The sequence below is a fragment of the Neodiprion lecontei genome, chromosome 2, assembly GCF_021901455.1.
Source record: "Neodiprion lecontei isolate iyNeoLeco1 chromosome 2, iyNeoLeco1.1, whole genome shotgun sequence".
Classification (NCBI taxonomy): Eukaryota; Metazoa; Arthropoda; class Insecta; order Hymenoptera; family Diprionidae; genus Neodiprion; species Neodiprion lecontei.
Window position 1 is genome coordinate 29089744 of NC_060261.1, and position 20195 is coordinate 29109938.

The window sequence follows — 20195 nt, forward strand, 5'->3', positions numbered from 1 at the left end:
AGGTACAGGAAAAACTTGGAAGTTCGAAAAAACTCCAAGAATTTCTTACAATTTTGAGTGAGGAAGAAAGGAAATTCGTTCTTACACAAAGTACTGTCGATCATGGGAGAAAAGAAGGTTGCTGTTTTCGTACGTAACTATTATAATTACGAGTCAACTATGTCGTACAAGGATTGAACGCAATGTGCAACGGGCTGTTACGAAAGATAGATCGCAAAGATGCTCGTGCGACTCAAGTACTTCCATTCAAAGCTCGAAGTTGCCTCGATTGATATGTCGGAACAATAAACCTACATTAATAGGTACATACATTGTCGAAATGTGGTAAACGCGCGAAAAATTTGTCTCGCTTGCAGAGGGCGCCACCGGAAATCGAACCGATCGAACTGAAAATCGGAGCGCTCAGCGCGAAAGATCATTCCGCGATTATCACTCGGCGCGACAAGTCGCTGCGCGGTACTCGGAGCAGCATTTTTAACCCATGTTAAAAATTGCAATCAAAATTTTATGTCGTTGCATCACTTTATATATTCTACATATATTGCTTGATACCGAACTTTCTTTGTTTTTTGTTTTTTTTTTTTCTTACGATAAATCGCAAGCTATTGTTTGTAAATTGATAATCAGACAGTAAGATGGTTACTCGGTAATATCGAAGGTGTCGGTATCGGTGTGTAAAAAAAAATTGTCATTAATCGGCATGGTATTTCTTTAAAGGTTACTGGAATAATCCTATTTCATACAAAGGATCTGCGCAGGTCTTGAATGTGTTCTACTTTGAACTTTGACCGTGGAAGAAGTGGAAATATCTGCCAAGTTTAGGGCTCTAGTAGGATTTCTTCTCAATACAAAATAGTTCTCCATAGGTCCTAATACCTCTTTTACAAGTTCTATTCACCCTCTACCGAACATTGAACTTTGTAGGCTTGCATTAGGGCAAAAATTTCAACTCTGGTACAAAAGAATAATTTGGAATTCGAAGTACGGAGTTTAGTGTCCGACAGCGTTTGTTTTTTTTTTTTTTTTTTTTTTTAAATCACAGTATAGCGCGAAATAAAAAAGTTTTTTTCGTACGATAACAGAATTAAAAAAAAAGAAAATGTAGCTTTGTACTTCATTCGTGTGTTCCACCAGAAAGCTTGTCACAGAAAATTCATTAATCAGGATATGCATATCTTTATTCTTTAATCACACAGACGATTATTATACAAACAGTCTTGATACTCTCCATTGTAAAACTGAATCTCTTAAAAGTATCTAACGCAGCAATATTAGTTTTGATTTTGATTCGCAGTCCGTCAGATTTCACCAATGTAAATTTTCCCTACATCTTTGACGATGTATAAAAAGAAGAACAAGGAAACATCATAAGGATATGTAACAAGAAATAAGAATTTATAAAACGAAATTGAATATCGGTATCAATCCATTGGGATCGAAAGTATCACGGAAGGTCATCTGACGACAGGAAATGTAACTTCGAGCGGATCGTCTTTAATAAAAGTGAATTCGGTTGCCTAAGACGATCAGCTGATAACGCGGTGCGACGCCATGTTGCCCAGGTAGCCGTACCGATACTCGGGATTTCTACCGATTTTTCCCAATTAGCCAGTGAATACTTTGAACGTATCGGACCGAACTCCATTGGAAGATCCGAACAAGGGAATTCCTACGGCCGAAAACGGAGCTGCAGCAGCATTTGCAAGTGTAGCCGCAGCGCCAGCAGCCGCAAGTGGAACCGCAGCAGCAGCCGCAAATGGAGCTGCAGCAACAGCCGCTAATGGAGCTGCAGCAGCAGCACCAATTGAAAGTGGAACCGAAGCAGCAGCCGTGAATGAATTACCGACATCTCCGACGCCTTCGACGCCTGAGTTTTGTACGACCGACGTCTGTTCGTTTATCGATGTGATTGAAGAAGAGATGCCAGGATTGCCGATCGATGTTCCACTGCTAAGGGGAAAAAATTGGATTATTTTTTAATATTTCAGGGTGATCGCGTATCCAATTATAATCGCGATGACTGGTTATTGTCGATTAATCACTGACCTAATAGTAAACCAGTTATTCGGGTGGAATGAATAAATAACTGATCAAGGTCCGTCTTATCGAAAATTTCGCCAACGACATTACGCGAATGAATTTTAAAGTATCTGACGGATTTGGAATTGGGTGGTAATTTGATTTTGACCGGTTTTATGTAACAGCTGTACTGCGGAAACGGATTCATGTTCTATCTCTTTTTACCATTACGAAGATTTCGCATTTAGTTTGGATTTTGCTAGATGCGGCCCGGTTACTGACTCGTTAAATCGATTTTACCGCAGCCTTTTATTCCTCAAGGTTTCGACTTGATTATTGAAATTTTTTAATTTCAGACTGTACAAATTGCAGTGGCATGAAAATCTAATGAATATAAAATTACGGTTTTTACAGATTCACGCCAGATAATTCAAATAGTATACAATGAAAAACGATAATCCAATGGGACAACGAATTTATAATCCAAAGGCAGTGAAGTAAAAGATGTGGAATTTTTTTTAATCTGAAAATTCGCTGTCATAGTAACAAATTAACAAATGCCAATAACTGAACAACGCATCCAATGAAACCAGCTCGTTTTATTCGCAAACGAATTCTCTGCGAGTCCTCCGAAATCGGTATTAGATAACTTATAAACATTTGAACTATTAGGTATTTTTCCTGATTGAAGCGGAAAAAGTTATACAGGAAAAAATCTTGCTCGTTGGATAAGTATAAGAGAATTGATTATTATAAATAAAATGAACTATAACTATCAAATTTAAATTGAATAAATTTCAACAGGCATTTGGTTATTAACAATGTTACAATAACGCGATCTCTCTTCAAAGTTGCTATCGATTGAACATTTGTAGATGAGGTTCACGATTCTCCAATTCAACGCGCTCGGCTTCCTTTTGAAACAGCGATCGAAGTTTTTTATCGTTAGTAGCTGCACGTTTTTGAAAAGATCCCACACACCAAATAGATTCCCGACATTTCTTCCGATTAATCTGTTTTTTACCTGTGAGTTTCAGTGATGGTAGAGTGAGATGAAGTCCCAGTCCCCACACCTGGTTATAAAACACAGAATTTTTTGTTCAATGAAACTGTCATTTCTCACGACAATGGATTTAAGTCCAATTTTCAGACGGTCCCAAAATCGGTTCCGTGATTTAATATTCTAGCCAATCGATACACAAGGTATATACTTATTTAACGAATTTTTTCAAAATCACCAAAGTTTTTTTTTTTTGCAGATTTTTCAATTTATATCAATCTATTTACCCAGTTGTGGAGCTGCAGTTGCAGTCGCGGCGAAAAAGATGAATAAAAATTTAGCTGCGTTCATCTTGACGAAATTCAACAGTCAAACTGCATGTGTACTCGCGGGCAACTCCAAAATATAAAGAAATCTCGCCAGAAGAGTGGGAGCTCTGAATTTTCATCGATAATTGATTTACAAAAACGCATTTCATATCGCCTCGAGTGAATTGAAATCGAATCTAGCTGTAACGCAAATGCATTCGAGGGACTCATATATGGGGCGTTCTCCGTCAGTTCAGCTGCCCTTTTTCGGACCTTCTCAGATACCGCTCAAAATCGGTCATCATACGGTACAAATTGAAAGAAGTCTATGTGATTTATTTTTTAAATTTTTAATCACTCCTGTTAGGGGATAATTATCATTATTGTTTTTATTTTTTTTTTTTTTTCATCATTTACACGACTTTGAATGTTGAAGTGTGCAAAACATATGTTAACACGGAAAAGAATTGCAGTTTAATGAATTTTGTAATGCAATAAGTCCTGTATTTTAATTCTTACCGCAAATGTCGTTTTGTTCTACGGAGGAAAATTGAACTGTATACTTTCCGCTCAATCGGACATCTTTTATACCAGTCTTACTTTCAAGTAATCTACAAACTGTGCAAAAAATGAACCTACAGAAAAATTCGCACAGTAAAGTTAAAAAAATGTCGTAAGACCAGATTTTTTTTTTGAATCAACGAATATTTCGCCAGACTTGGCCGATCCGAGTTACATGACTTGCACAAAAATTCGTCTCCTCGAAGGATTGGTTTGAAAACTTGAAAAAAAATTGACCGAGACTACTTTAAAGTAGTGCTAAAATATGATATCTGAGAATTTCCGCATGTAAGTGAACAAACAAATGGAATACACCCTATATACCATTTCCGAGAAAAAATTTCGAGACTTAATTTGTTTCTGATAATATTTTCATCTTAATCCGCCTGAGTTTTATGAGCTAATCAGAGCGAGCTTCGGGCGTTCTGGCCGAAGGCACTTTTGCCCAATCTTACGAACGAACGATGAACTCGTGTTCTTGTTTTTCTCGATTCTGACCTTCGATGGCTCTCTCAAGAAGTTGGACGCACAAAGAGCGTGCTGCTAAATTGCGACGCAAACAATTTAGTTTTTTCTCGAATTATTCCAAGCCGTTTCCCTCAGGTGATTCCCGTTTGTCATTTCGGGAGTTTTTGGTGAAACTGGCCGTTCGACGCCTGCAGATAGGCAATGAAAGCTGCATTTTATATAGGGATATTCACTGGGATCATGACGTGTTTCAGGGCAACACTGTTGCTGGTTCCACGTAGGCGGGAAAATTTAATTCTTAAATTTATGTTATTGAATTATTTATCAAATTATAAATTTCTCTTCTTAATAGACGATTTACTCATGGCTAAATTGTGTAAAACGTAAATATGTTTTTATTGTTGCACAAATATTGACTTGGATATATTTACAATCGATACCATACGTAAAGCCGACTTACATAACCTCACTTTTTTCGCAACCTGTCGAATGCCTTCCTCCGTGCATGTATCGAATGAATATTATTTGAAACAATTTTTTCAATTCTTATTCTGATAGACAAACCGTTCAACTGCTGTATTTACTGTCGCAAAAATCATTTGAAATTTTTGGCACAAACAGATAATTTGATTTTACGCTCGCAAAAGATCTTACACTGAGAAAAATTTCATTTGTTATAGTAACTAGAAAAATTTAATAAAACAGGTATCGTTAAAAAAACTTTTCGAATATTGTTGGAATTACTAAAAACGAGGTACGCGTAACCATTTTGCGCTATTGTCGATCCTGTTTTTGTAATTTCAACGCAAAATCAGTTTGTTCGATTTCCTCAACTTTTTTCAGTTAAATAAGGCTTTAACGTCAATTTATCGTTGCACAAGCATTAAATTTTCGCAACAGTTACAAGAAAATCTAGTAACAGTGATCACAATAAGAAAGAACAGTAACTTATACTAGACTTTCCGGTAACAACTACGAAACTAATTTTCATTTTCTATCTATAACTATATTTTTCGATTTTGGTAAAAAATGATAATATTTAAGGACTGCTGAGTGTAGAACATCGGGGCCATTTACGACGAGTTTTACGTGTATGGACCGTCATTCCTATGTATGTAAAATGTAGCCTCGGTTGCCTATCTGCCGGCGTTTAACGGGCAGTTTCACAGAAAACTCCGAATACGTTTATACAGCAAGACAGAAATGATGCGATCGAGCGATCGTGGAGAAAAATGCTGCGTCGGGAGAATAATACAATTCATCGATGCGTCGACGCTTGCAGCCATTCGCATTCTAATGCCGTATAATCTAGTGACTAAATTCTAATATCTAACGTGGATTGTTGTTGAGCCTTGAGAAGACGCAAGTCAAAGACCGTCGTATGCTTTCACTTGGAAATCCCAGACTAAATTGACCATGTGAATAGTTGCCCGTGCCCACATCTGGCATTGAATCCGTTAATTTCTGTATAATATGCTCGCATGCTGTGTTGAATTCATGCAGTTCCAAAGTTCAGATTACAGCCTGGCCCCGGAGCCAAATAAAGCCTGACGCGTCAGTCCATAAAAGAATACGTTGCGAAGGAACGATAAGATTTGTCGGTTCGTTCGTTAGCTTCGTCTACAAAAGCTAAACAGGATCAATGTAAGCTCGTGAGCTTAGTTATAAAAGTAATCGATTTGGTTTTAAAAGATCCAATATAGAGAATCGACAAAAGAAACAAAAATAATTTTTGCTTCTAGTCTTCCGTGATGTTTAGACGGGCATGATTTGGTATTGAGAGCGAAAAAAGGGACAAAAATTAAATCATTCCGAACGTTTTGAACGCGGTGAGGACCTGGATGAGGAATTGACATTTCTGAGGAAGTGATTTGCTTTTGTATGACGGTGAAATTCGAATGTGAAGGATGGTGCAAAGTGATGAAACAAGCTAATAGCCAAGGACGATGTATCTTCCCGGTTTCTTGAATTATTTATTACACTTCGTTAACAGCGCGATCCTTTTTTTGCTTGTTTATTTATAATTATGACTAGCATTCCAGTTTTAATTATTCATACGTACAGGCATATTCTGCAGCCGCGGAGAATAAAAATTAACAACAAAATAACAACAGGTCGTGTAGACGCAATTAATATCGCAACGTTTCAACCAAAGATATGACATTCAGGCATTGTTATGATAATGCAAAACGTCGGTAGTAATTCAACAACAATCGGTGAGAAATAGTATAAATCTAATGATCATATAGATAGGCGATGAGATACACCTGACCTTGCAAAGATGATTTAATACCGCGTATTAATTACGACCATCCCGCGGCTGTAAATGAACATCGTTAATTTAAATTTTCAGCAATTATAAAGCAGAATCATCATTTCTAAATAAATCATGTAGACAATTAGCGAACAGGCCAAGAAAACCGTTAATAAAAAGGTACATCAGGTTTTAATTTAAATGGACTATAAGTAAATCCCTAATTAATATCCTGTGAACGTAAATTATATCCAAACAAAAAACAACGTCACGCATATTCTTAACGATCTCACATATTATATATTACGTCGTGTTATGCAATAATTTCGCCATCTGTGCCTGTGTCTAAATCGAAACGAACGCAGGAATATTCTGTTATACAGCGAGAAAAATAACAACGGATACATACCGCGATAATAATCTCTATGATTAGTTTTATAATGAGCCGTGAATTAGAAAAATTGCTCGACGATCGATTCGCGTCTAGCGAGTATTCATCTTGATAATACGCGTGTACGTAACGCGAACAATCTGAAAGTCAACACACGGCATCGTCCGAATACTCGTACAGCTATATTTTCAATTTATATTCAATTTACTCATCTTTATTCGCGACAAATGTTTGCCGGCTTATTAGCAACGGAATTTTAAGGTTGTTAGGGGGAAAACCAATGATGCCTATGAAAACGATTGAATAGCCTGTCATCTTCCATTTGCTGTTATTCAGCCTCCTCGTTCTAACATTAGAGAGTTTTATTAGACAGAGTTTCTTTTAAACTTATGGTAATAGCTATCTTGGCATTGAATTTAAATTTCAATTTTTCTCTATTTATTAGCGCACAAATTTTTATTAACGTACAGACTTGCCATCTTTCGATCTTTCAGTCAAGTTATCTTTTCAGTTCAATCGATTCTGAATGATCTTCTATAAACCCTGACACAAGCAGCGTGCAAAAATGATCTTATCGCTTATATACATATTCCGTATTTTTCATATTTATTTATTCACTTGGAATTGTTTAATAACTTGAATCAGCTGAGTCGGGATGCGCGAAGAAAAAAATGTCACGAATAAGTATAATAATGAAAAGTAATAGCTTGTATAAAAACGTATCACTAGTTCGTTAACAAAAATATTTTCAATTTAATAAGAAAAAATGGATCAATGAAATGCATTTTTATTTTTTATATAAATTAAAAAATAGAATGGCAATCATAGAGCGTCGAATAAATAAGCAGTCGGTCATGCAGCGTAAATTAGCAAATACGTGGCCGAGAACTGGTTGTATGCAATCGGTTACTTATTACACTATCGATAATAGCACATAATAAGCTTCAGGTTTGATAAATCGTTTCATTCACTGTTTTCTCACGCTCTCAACAGCGCAATATATCATGAAATCGGGCAACACGAATTCCGGGTCACATTTTGCAAATCGACGCAATTTTTTATAGCCTTGTATAATTTCTGTACCCGTGTATAGTTGTTGATGTCCACGTCGGCAATACAAGCAACGATTAGGGAACCGGCTAATTAGCTGGCTTATAATCAATTACACACGATTCAACCACATAACAAATATATCACATATAATTAGTCGCTGAAAATGAGCATGTCGCGGGTATTGGCCGAGGCTGAGGCCAAAGCTGAGCTTTTCGACTCGATTCCCGGAGTCCCGCTGGAAGCTTGAGCATCGGCACTGGCCTTGGCGCTCGCTCCAGTTCCGCCTGTCGATGCGTTTGCCGAAGCTGTTGCCGACGCTGTGGCGCTAGCGTTTCCGCCGAAGACATCTGACTGCGAGGACGCCTTGCTTGAACTGGAGGCCTGCGACGTGGAGCCAAACACCGATGAAATAGCGTTCGAAATCGCTTCGGAACTCCCCGAAGACCCGGCTCCACCGTTTACCAAAGATGACGCCTTGCTTGAACTCGTAGCCGAAGCGCTGGAGCCGGACGAGGAAGACTTCGCCTCTGAAATTGCGTTCGCAGTACCTCCACCGTTCGCCGAAGACACTGCTGAAGAGGTCGCTGACGACCCAGATCCCCCGGTTCCGAAGCCACCGGAACTGCTGGCTGCATTTGCGTTCGCCTCTGCGTTCGCTAACGAATTGGCTTGACCACCACTCACACTGCTGCCCCCGTGGTTTCCTCCGATTTGTTGACCATGGGATCCCTCGGATCCTCCAAGGACCGTGGAGCCAATGCCAGGAACTTGTTGAGCACCTCCACCAACTGCGCCACCGTAACTTCCGCCACTCTGTTGTTCGTAAGATCCTCCTGATCCTCCAAGGACTGTGGAACCAATGCCAGGAACCTGTTGAGCACCTCCACCAACTGCGCCACCGTAACTTCCGCCACTCTGTTGTTCGTATGATCCTCCGGATCCTCCAAGAACTGTGGAGCCAATGCCAGAGACTTGATGAGCACCACCACCAGCTGCACCACCGTAACTTCCGCCACTCTGTTGTTCGTAAGATCCTCCGGAGCCTCCAAGGACTGTGGAAGATATTCCAGGAACTTGTTGAGCTTCGGCGTTAGCATCAGCATTGGCATTGGCATTGGCATTGGCATTCGCAGTTGAGGTACCCTGGTTAAAGAAGGGGTTTCCACTTCCAGCGGAGCCTTGAGCTGGTCCATGTCTTTGTCCTTGGCTTTGATCGTAGTTTACTCCTGGTTGCAAGAAGGGTTTCGGACCTCCAGTAGAGCCTCCGTTGTTACCGCCACTATTCGATGGTCCCAGGAATGGGTTCCCACTTCCTTCAATATTCCCAGCCTGATGCACGTTCGCTTCGCTACTAGCGGACGATCCTCCACCGGGTAAGAAGTTTTGGCTGGGTTGTTGTGGCACAGCGATATTGCCGTGACCTTCGACAGAACCTTGGCCTGTCTTATCGCCGAATGAACCTCCGTTAAATACTTGCTGACTTTGTACTCCTGCGTTCAAGTTCGCGTTTGCGTTTGCCATGGCTGCGGCAGCGCCGTTCAAAAAAGGATTAACCTTGTGCTGGTCACCTCTTTGTCCCTGGGACTCGAAACCTGCTTCATTATTGTATGAACCACCATGAACGCCACCTGAAAGAATGGAAATATGTATTGATATGCCATTTGGGTCGACCTATTCTTTCATATCTTAATGCCGAAGTGGTACAGACACTATAGTGACCAAAAAGTCTAGGATTGGTTTCGGGTGCACAAGTCACGAAGTTTTTCGGCATAAATATTCAAAATAATGGACTCACCGTGCGGTTGGCTCGGGCCGACTTCTTGGACGATAATAACGTCGGGGTTCGGATGTTTGCCGTGATAATGAGGGTGAGGATGGGGGTGAGGGTGAGGATGCTTGCTTTGAACCAGAACAACTGGGACCACTACCACTTGGGCTTTTCCACCCTGGCCATGACTGTGACCTTGACCGTATTGACTTTGTTCGTAGGTTCCCTGGCCCTGACCATACGACACTTGATCCTGACCATGACCATGGCCATGACCGTGACCTTGATCAAATTGACTTTGTCCGTAGGTTCCCTGACCCTGACCATGACCATGAGCTTGATCGAATTGACTTTGTTCGTAGGTTCCCTGGCCCTGACCATACGACACTTGACCCTGATCATAAAGGCCGCCTACGACTGGTCCCGTACCTGGAGCGAGCGGATGCTGAACGCCTCCGTTCGCTGATCCAAAAGCGTTAGCGCCTGCGTTCGAATTCGAATTTCCACCGTATCCTGCGGGCTGTTGAGGCTGGTAGTTGCCACCGTTCGCCAAGCCTTGACCATTGCCGTACGCGCCATTTCCGGCATTCGCGTTCGCCTCCGCCTTGGCGTTCGCATTTGCCTGGGAGTTTCCATAGCCACCAATTGGCTGTTGCGGTTGTTGCGGCTGCTGTTGCGGAGGATAATTGTAGTTTCCATATCCTCCGAATTGCTGGTTGCCACCGAAGTGACCACCATTTGCTTCTGCGTTTGCATTAGCGTTTGCATTAGCGTTTGCATTAGCGTTTGCATTAGCGTCTGCATTCGCGTTTGCGTTGCTCTCGGAGCCGCCATATCCATTTCCTGATCCGTACCCCGACGAGGAAGCCTGTGACTTGGCGTTAGCACTGGCGCTAGCAGATCCTGTAATCCAAACGAGAAGATGACTAGTAGTTAGAGTTGGGATGACGGACTGTTTTCGAGGAAGTAATCACCGACAATAAGACCTAGTGGGTGTACACTTGAGTTCAGGACTTGTAGACTTCAAAAGCCTAAGTAACTCCAAGTGAGTCTATGATTTCAAGTGACTTCGAGTAACTTTACGTGACCTCAAATAATTGCAAGTGAATTCACGGGACTTTTTTGTTGGCAATGTAACTCCTGACTCCAGACGCGATTACTTCCTCGACTGTCTTTGATCAAATGAACGAAAATTATATCCCAGATCGTAAAACCGGTTATACTGACAAGCCCAGAATTAATTGCACACAGTGTAATTACGATGATTGAAAACTTGTTCGTCATACCCTCCGCAAGGTTCATCGACTGATAATTACCGGACTTTTAAGAAATGGCTAAAATATTTCGGTACTAAACTAGCTGACATGTTATTGGCACACCTCATATCGATGCAAGGACCTGACCGTCATCAGCATCGTCGACACGCATGGTTCTGATCATTACGTGCGTCATACCGTGTATTATTTATTTCTCAGAGACACACCGATCTGGCGATAATTTTGTTTTTACACCGTCGACATCGAGTCGCAATAACAATTTACGAATAATCGGCGCAAAGATGTTCCTATATTTTTGTGTTCAATGGCAAGTTTTTTTCTTCGATTCTTTTTTTTTATCTCCTCTTGCCCAATACGGCCACGATGACGAACTGTAGTCGATGAGAAAACGATGAAGACAACAAGTTTAACGTGTTGCACCTCATGTCATCTCGGCACGATTTCTTACGTCAGGTAATTTCTGTTACTACGTGAGTTAAATATCTAGCTACCACTTGACGCGAACGATCAGTCCTCACCGCTATTTCTCAGATACGTGGATTTAACAGTTTTATTTTTCTGTTTGTTTGTTTTTTTGTTTATCTTTTATTGTTTTTTTTCATTCGACATACCTTCGCCTCCGACTCCGGCATTCGCGGATGCTGACGCTTTAGCGTTCGCATTTGCTCCGCCGTATCCTCCGAAATTGTTTGCTTTTGCTTCCGCATTCGCAGACGCGGATCCCGCGCCGCCGTTGGAACTCGCAGAGGCTTCAGCGTGCGATAGACTCGTCGAAAACCCGATGGGTCCAAGGTTGAAATTTGTGTTCAGGGCATCGCTGCGGGAATTTGCACTGTTCCCTTCTTCTGGCTTATGGAACAGACCCAGAGGATTCAAAAGACGCCCCGTGTTGATACCAGTCAAGTCACCGAGAAGACCTGCCAATTTTTAGGTCTGAATATCAGTTTCATCCAGAAAGCCAACCGGAGTGGAGTAATGATTTCAGGGAATAGATGTCAATCTACTGGTTGTGGTGAGGGAGAAAAAAAAAGAATTTACACTTCGTCACGGTGCAATCAGTCGACTGATTTGACAATTTTTTACAACAACCTATGTATTGATTCCATTGAATCGAAATCCTTTGGCGGAAAACTCGATTTTTTGTATATCTATGAATCGAATCAATCGGACGAGTCAGACTTGGGACACTTTGCAATTGATTTTATAAGTCGAAACGAAACCGAGTATGCAGTTCACTGAAAAATTGCCAAAATTGTTTTCATTCTTACGCTAAATAGACTGACTTCTTACTCTCAAAAATAATTGCTACGTTACTAAAAGAGGCTCTGTGTTTACCGTTAATTACAGTCAACTGTGAATCGCAAAAGATATAATAATTGGAATTCGACAGTTTTCGACGAGCGAAGATAGTATGCTTTCTTTGACTCTCCCACAGTAATAGTTGAATATCAATCGTGAATTGTATTGGGGAAAATGATACTCAAAGAGTCCAATGACTATTTGTGTCTAAATTTCAAGTTGATAATATGCAAAACATTAGAAACATTCGTTTTTCCTAAGATATTAAATATTGGACACGACTGCGCCATCCCAATTCCACTATTCACTTCCTGCTAACTTTTCCAAACCACGTGATAAGAAAATTTGCTGATGTTCCGAGTCGACCCAGGATTCGGGCTTTTTAACTTCTCGCTCCAACTGTCGCAATTAGAGAATAGAAATGCAAAATCGAGACATACCTGGTCTGGCGAAGACGTCACTCGTCAAAAGTAGGAGGAGAATTGTCACAGAGCACTTGGGCAGTTCCATGATTGTCGGTTATCCGTTATCTCGTGATCCTACTTTTTACATTTACCATTCACTGTGCAATTTCACCGCAGATTATCTCATACGCGCACCTCGTTTCGAGTCGAAAGATGAACTGAGTCTCTCGGATAAGAAGCAACATCTTTTATACGCGCGGACAAACTCGGATACCCCAAGGGCGGTGAAATAACTGTCCGAAGAACCGCAAACGCTTCGGCGCTTTTCGAAAAGAGATCCGGGATCTACCGATTCACCCACTCGGTTGTCGAAATCGCGGCACGACCGTCGAACTGGAAGTCAAACCGACCCTCTAGACCCCCGAGGGTTTCGAAACCCTTTTAATAGCCTCATACGAATGCGTTGTTGGGCAATTAATCACCGTCAAACGTGACGCCAACTTGCCCCACGGTCACGGCCTCCGCAAACTTCGAAGAAATACTTTTCATCCGATTGTCAAAGCGAGCCCTGACATTTATTACCGATTTTTAGAACTCTCATTAATTTTTCGCCATTTTATATATCCCAGGTGAATGGCGACATGTTCTGGACGAGCCTGCAAGGATGGCACAAATTATCATCTGCTATTCGCCGATTCATTAATCGTATAACCATGTTTTATCTACGCTGAGAGAAATTTCATTTGTTACAGTAACTAGAAAAATCCAGTAAAACAGGTATCGTTAAAAAAAAACTGTTTGAATATTGTTGGAATTACAAAAACCAGGTACGCGTAACCATTTTGCGCTATCGTCGATCTTTTTTTGTTAATTGCAACGCAAAATCAGTTTGTGAGGTTTACTCTACTTTTTTAGTCAAACAAGTCTTTAACGTCAATTTATTCTTGCACAAGCATTAAATTTTCGCAACGGTTACAAGAAAATCTAGTAACAGCGATCGTAATAAGAAAGAATAGTAACGGATACCAGACTTTCTGATAACAGCTAGAAAACTAATTTTCATTTTCTACCTAAAACTATATTTTTCGATTGTGGTAAAAAATGAAAACAGTTTAGGACTGAACGGTAACCGGAACTGAAAATTTATCTCAGTGTATTCCTAATCGGAACAGAAATCAGGGCGACGTTGCGAAGTTTTGAACGCAACCTAGATTATTAGATGTTTTAATTTATGTGTATCCTGTTGGCAATATTTAGTTTCTTATTCCGAGATGTCGACCTTCGCTTTTATTATTTATCATCACGTTATACGGTTAATATATACTATAAACACACGCATGCAGTTACTGTGTAAATTATTAAATATCGTTTCCTCGTGAACAATGATCATAATAATAATAATAATAATAATAATAATAATTATGGAGGTTCAGATCCTATTGTGTTCGTGGCTTGAGATCATCGAGATAAATTCGAATCACGCCCAGGTATCGTTTGCAAAAGGTATTCAGTAATGAGAGTCGGTACAGACTTTACGGGAAAAACCTATGATCACACTATTACAAATGTGTCATTGTTTCGTTAGAAATAATTAAAACTTTTCAACCGAATTACGGCTTGATCGATAATTTCATATTCTCGATACGATTGCTATCCACTTTATTCTTGTCGCTATCATTCGCGATCAATTAAATATGCCTGGTGTGTAAAAAAATACAATGATGAAATTTCTCTCTTGAAATTTATTTCAGGAATTTGCTAATCGAGATCGTAACAAATTTCCATATTATATAGATACTGTTTGCGAAGAACTGATTTTTACTCCGTTTCGCACGTTGTTTATACCGCATTTTTCGTTGTGAAAGTTTCATCGAAATTCGGCGAACCTCTTAATGACTACAAATGGTTTCCTCTCTCCTTATATAATCCATATATGCCGATAAAGCAAAGTAAAAAAACTTCTGTTTATTTAAATTTTTTATCGGATCTTAGATTTTTTACCGTGACGGAATTGACAGATGCGTTTATACACCGCGTCAGAAAAATGTAATTCGCCAAAGGATACGAGTTTTTTTTAAAAACTTTGAACAGTCTGTAAAAAATGTGAACGAAAAATATTAATCGGCAAAATCTGTGCGAAAATTCATCACCAGTTATCCTCAAATTCAAGAAGCAAAAATTAATGTACGTTCGATTTTGCCGGTCGTTAACCTTGAGCGATCGTTAGCGGTATAGCGAAGATGTCAACACACCTCTAGATACGGCATGTAATATACCAGCTAACCAAGTGCTAAATCCGTACAAAAATCCTGGAAGAAGACAACCGCAAACCGCATGTAAGAAGCGAACTTGAAGTCGTTTGGTTTCCCCAGAAACCTTCAAAAATAGTTCCGAAATTTTATGACGATTCGTATATCGTGAACAATAATTGACCGATTCTGAGAATTCATTTTGTTTGTCGCATACCCTCACAAAGATTCGAGTCTCCGTGATACGAACATTCGTTTTTGCGATTTATATCGACGGAAACGTTCGTCGCGTTTACAAGACTGCAGGCGATATTCGCAATTCGTGTCAAGTCCATCAAGGCGTTGCCTGTTCGACAATCTGACGTCACGCAGGTCTGTACGTTTAATCCGCGTATTTGCCCAGATGAATATACGAGGAGCGTGACTCACCTCTTTTACTTAAAGTGTAAACTACACCTTAGCAATTGTCGGACCCCGAAGATCCCCGCTCAAATCACAGCTTCCGGCATTCACCGTGCATTTGCAAAAGCATCCTGACACGCTTCGAGAGTTCGATGCTGGGAAATTTTCATTGATGCTGGATTCCGGGGCTTCCCGCCGGCTGATTACGAAGTTAGGAAACAAAAACAGAAACATCCAATCCCACTGTTATTTGCACCGTGATGGTGAACGCGAATGAAACAACATCGGAAATTGAAGGACACGGTTGAGATGTTGAAACGTCGTGAACAATTCGAAAGGGGGTTTTATACATTGATTAAACGTTTGAAATTACGGGACTTTGGTATTTTTGAAACGATTATTATGTTTTGGGCTCGTTTTGGTGAAAATAGAGATCTCCAGAACCGACTGAGAAGAATTTTGCCAACATTTATTCGTCAGAGTGAATGAAAATAGATTTGTTAAGTACGATACAACGGATGTTTCGTGTTTGTCAGCATTTACGTTTTCGCGTTATAACTACACTGTGATGTAAGTCGTTTTAAATGTTTTTGAACGGTTACGATCAACTATCAAACTTAGCCCATAAACATTACAATAAAAAATTCATTGGAACGTTCCAACCACGAGACTTTTCTTAAATTGTTGATATTTTAGCTTCCGTTTTTCGAATTTGCTAAGTAATTTCTGTTGGATAGAAGGGATCTTGTTTGATTCGTCTTGACTACCATGAGCGCAAATAACATTGCCGGTAATTTTTTAAACATCTCTTAACATTTGTTTGAAGTGGTACTTACGGAAATCAGTTGGTCAAAAATCAATACATCCCATTAACTTTGTTACGAAATATTCGTACATTGAGTGTTTGTCAAATTATCGATTATTTTTAGCTTAATATTTTTAAACTCTTTAATTCGTAATCGTACTTCCAGTTTGGAAATTGCCTCGCGAAGTTCTGAGAAATTTTGGCAAGTTATTAAAACATACAATCATCGTCACAACGCGATTGTTTCTCGTGCGAAATGCATTTTTTAACATTAATAATGACACAGCTCCTCCTCAAATCTCTCTTCCATCTTAGCACATCGAACATTGAAAGTCCAGCTAATCACTCTATTTCAGAATTCGTCTATTAGAGGTCGAGAAAAAGAAGATGACGCGACTTTGCTAGTATCGCAATGATTCTGTGTGTCTATTTCAACGCGTTAATTATTTGTGTACATACGTACAATATTTGCTCGACAAAATTGCCTCACTACGCTTCTGCGTGTCGATGATAAACCGGTTGAAGGAAAATAGCGAATGTCAATTACACGCCTGATTAGCCAACCTGTTTCCTTAAATGCTGACATTGAGAGTTGGCCGAAGAGGATTTTCATGGATTCGTTTTACACTGTTCGTCTATTTCGCTCGACCGTTGAACTCGGTTTCGAATGAATTTTTCTCCTCATCATCGATCAATTATTATTTCAAATTTTACAAAAGAAACGATTATACGCTAGCCTGTATCGGATAAAGAAAAAAAGTTTTCTCTTTCTTTCGGAACAAGATCCAATCGTTAGTTTTTGCGAACCAAAAATCCTTCCGGATTGTTAAAACATTTCTAACTCGAGTCTATCAAGTACTCAAAATTCTTTTCTGGTCATCCTGTACAACTGCCCATATTAGATGTTTTTTTTTTTGTATTCTGTGAATCTCGTTTGAAAATTTGACGTTTATATTCTAGTAGGGAGAAGCGTTCTAAGTGCGTGTGTAAACAACAAGATAACCGCGAGAATTGATTTAAACGTGCCTCTTCTCTTTTATTATACGTATAAGGGGAATACCAATTTTACACAACAACGAACCGTCACCATTATTCCATTTTTTCGGAACTTCAGTTTATGACAGTACTGTCAAATAGAACCAGCCGAGTTATTTTTTTTTATTTCGAGGTTTAATTACTGGAGGAAGTATAGTAAAAAATGGTTGTCATAGACCGAGGTTAAATTTTGCCTAGGCTGAAGATTTTGAGATTTTTGTTGTAAATTACGCCGTATTTATATAATTACACGCATGTCTGCTGGACATTATCGTTCACAATATAATAGGCAACGTTTCGAATACTTAAAGTAAAGATAAATATAGTTGTTCGCATGATGTTGTGTGATTAAGAGTACGAGTGTAATAAACATTCGAGGGGAAATAAAAACTGGTAGGTGTATGAAAATTGAATACAAGAAATGTTACGTTCGAATAACTACACAAGAATAAACGATATTCCGCAATTTCGAACGCAACTCAACGAATTGTGCAAAACCGACGAACGGACCGCAAACAAAAATATCAAACATATTTGTTAAGAATGTAAAAAATTGACTGTATTATACAGTGTCAGCTTAAAAAGTTCAAGGCTTCATCTGGTTTAATTGATTAACAATAATAATAGTAAAGTGAAGGTGGGGAAAAAAAAAAAAAAAACGCCAATGGGAATGAAAACGGATAACCAAAGTCCGAAAAATTTTCTATCCACTCAATGACGCATCTCTGGTTAATAATTAGTGCGTAATTTTTCTCGATAGGTGTGAAATACCGTAACTAGAAAATTCTCGGTGAATGCATTTGCCGGAAGGTGGGGAAAAACCATAGACATGGAAACGTCATCGATTGTGTTTCACTCAAAGCGTCTCCGCGAGTGCCAAGGTGGAAATGACTGATAATTTTTCTCTGTAGAATTATGACAATGATTGAAACAATGATAATACGGACAAACGCGATACGGCGATAATCAACGTCGTCAAAATAGTCTCATCCTTGCACTTTTTGCATACGGTGCATCATGCACGCAAGTGTAAATACATGTTGGTATTGAAAGGAACGCCGAGTAAATCCGGTTGTACCAAGGACACGTTATAAGACTCGTCGTTTCATTGATTCTTGTGAGAAAACGACGACTTTATAACTTGAAGAAAAAATTTTTTTTTCATCGAAAATTCCATTAATGTGCATTATATTCCGTAAATTGCACGAACGTGTTCACTTGAAGTAAAAAATTTACTTATTGTAAGAAGATGTTTTCTTCAAATCCCTTGATTCGTTCAATATGAAAGCAATATGTGTAATTGAGGTAATCAGATTTTTGTTTGATTTCAAAAAAATGCCAAAGTAAAATTTTGCTTGGTTTAAAGAAATTTAGGTGATGAAAAAAATATTTTTCTGGGAAGCCTGCTACAGTTAATGGGACGTATAATTGCTGAAACAAAAGACCGATTCGTTTGTATTGAGTAAAAAAAGATAGGAGACATTTTTTTTTTTTTTTTCTAACGATTGTATAGGAATTTGTTCAACTGTATAGCAATGCGAAAAATTGGTAAATTTTAGAATGCATCGATATTAATTTTAATCAGTGAGACAAATCTACAGTGTGACTGACCTTAATCAGTGAGACAATGATGTCAATATTTGAACACAGAATTCTGAACATTATTCTGGAATCAAAAGCAATAATCGTAGACAAGGGAAAAAAAATTTTGGAATCTCAAGCAAATTCCTTTTAAAATTTTTGTGATTTTCATAGAATTTTCGGGGATTGACAGTTTATTCGTTTGTTTATTTCCAATCTATCTCTTGTTTAATAAAGCCTGCAAGACGTTGCGTGATTTATAGTATATTTCTTCCGGTTTGTACGTCGCGGAGAGTATATAATTACAAATTTTCAGCATAAATTACAGCATTAAAAACCGCTTGAGACTTGTAACAATTAATATAGAATTAACGAAGCTCATTTTAAATTCCATAAATTACTGTTTTATTGAATATAGGAACAAAAATACATCGTACTTAATATTATGAATACTAATTGATCAAGCACTGGCATATTTATCTCTAATTAAGGAGACTTAAAACCTACGGTGTGCCTACCTTTACATAATATATAATACAATTCGAAGTAAACTTGATCGGTCAGGGAAGAAATCCGTAAACCTGTAATCTAAATTAATTATTGATGAAAATATATTTTCCACCGTTTCAGTTATTATTTTATTGGACTAATAACTCTTTAAACCATATTATTATTGTACAGGCTTTAATACTGACACTCAACTAATTCTCGCCGCTCAATAATCACGGTAAATCGAAATTATGCCAATATTTTACTTTCACCGATTTTCTTTCCACTTTCACTGTTAACGCCTGTATGTGAAGCAATGTGTATCAATTAATAAAATCGAACAGGCATTTGTACAATTATCATGGTAAATTATTGTCAGTCGTAGAAAAGCTCGTTGCGATTTAAAGAAATACTATAATGTTGCAGCAAAGAATTACACGCGATATTGGAGCTGTCTAGACATTAAGTGAGATATTAAAATCCTTTCAAAGTTAATAGTATGTTGCAGATTCTTCTTGCCAAGCGTTAATTATTGTTAATCCTGTAAAAAAAAAAAAAAAAAAATCGACGTTCGGTAATTTTTTATTATTCGAATGAATAATATTTATTAATAGTAAGAAGATGAAATAAAAAACGAAAAAATCCGAGTGTTTAGTTTTCATAACGCATGAAATTTTTCTGAAATAATAATTTTTTGATGCAACATTTTACCTCATATTATCAGAAAAATTTACGCCTTTTTGCGCTTTTCGATTGAAAGAAGTAAAATTTGAAAACCGTACGAAATTTCTTTTACCTTTCAATTTACAACTGAACACCTGTTGCACCTTTG

The 20195-nt window shown here is 38.7% G+C and overlaps 2 protein-coding genes across 3 annotated transcripts; both read right to left on the minus strand.

Moving 5' to 3' along the window:
* Window positions 1-1160: 1160 nt before the first annotated feature.
* Window positions 1161-4532, minus strand: LOC107223697 (nuclear pore complex protein Nup153-like). 2 transcript variants are annotated; one of them, XM_046732903.1, is made up of 3 exons: window positions 3307-4532; window positions 3044-3092; window positions 1161-1947 (listed from the first exon to the last, which is right to left on the minus strand). In XM_046732903.1, exons 1-3 carry the CDS (start codon window positions 3368-3370, stop codon window positions 1605-1607), a joined length of 456 nt encoding a protein of 151 aa, XP_046588859.1. In that variant the 5' UTR covers window positions 3371-4532; the 3' UTR covers window positions 1161-1604. The 2 variants fall into 2 exon arrangements, with proteins under 2 accessions (XP_046588859.1, XP_015518954.2); XM_015663468.2 differs by having other exon boundaries at window positions 1161-1950.
* Window positions 4533-7772: 3240 nt separating this feature from the next.
* Window positions 7773-13037, minus strand: LOC107223703 (fibroin heavy chain). The gene is made up of 4 exons (XM_015663476.2): window positions 12839-13037; window positions 11711-12016; window positions 9850-10725; window positions 7773-9682 (listed from the first exon to the last, which is right to left on the minus strand). The coding sequence occupies exons 1-4, from the start codon at window positions 12906-12908 to the stop codon at window positions 8205-8207; spliced, it is 2730 nt and encodes a 909-aa protein (XP_015518962.2). The 5' UTR covers window positions 12909-13037; the 3' UTR covers window positions 7773-8204.
* Window positions 13038-20195: the final 7158 nt, after the last annotated feature.

Excerpts from the sequence above, each read along its gene's own strand:
- LOC107223697 (XM_015663468.2), bottom strand. The coding sequence starts at position 3,370 with ATGAACGCAGCTAAATTTTTATTCATCTTTTTCGCCGCGACTGCAACT. Across the intron at positions 3,093-3,306 it reads AACTGCAGCTCCACAACTGG|GTGTGGGGACTGGGACTTCA; the intron begins GTAAATAGATTG and ends TTTTATAACCAG. Across the intron at positions 1,951-3,043 it reads ACCATCACTGAAACTCACAG|CAGTGGAACATCGATCGGCA; the intron begins GTAAAAAACAGA and ends TTTTCCCCTTAG.
- LOC107223703 (XM_015663476.2), bottom strand. The coding sequence starts at position 12,908 with ATGGAACTGCCCAAGTGCTCTGTGACAATTCTCCTCCTACTTTTGACG. Across the intron at positions 12,017-12,838 it reads TGACGTCTTCGCCAGACCAG|GTCTTCTCGGTGACTTGACT; the intron begins GTATGTCTCGAT and ends AAAAATTGGCAG. Across the intron at positions 10,726-11,710 it reads TGCCGGAGTCGGAGGCGAAG|GATCTGCTAGCGCCAGTGCT; the intron begins GTATGTCGAATG and ends TTTGGATTACAG.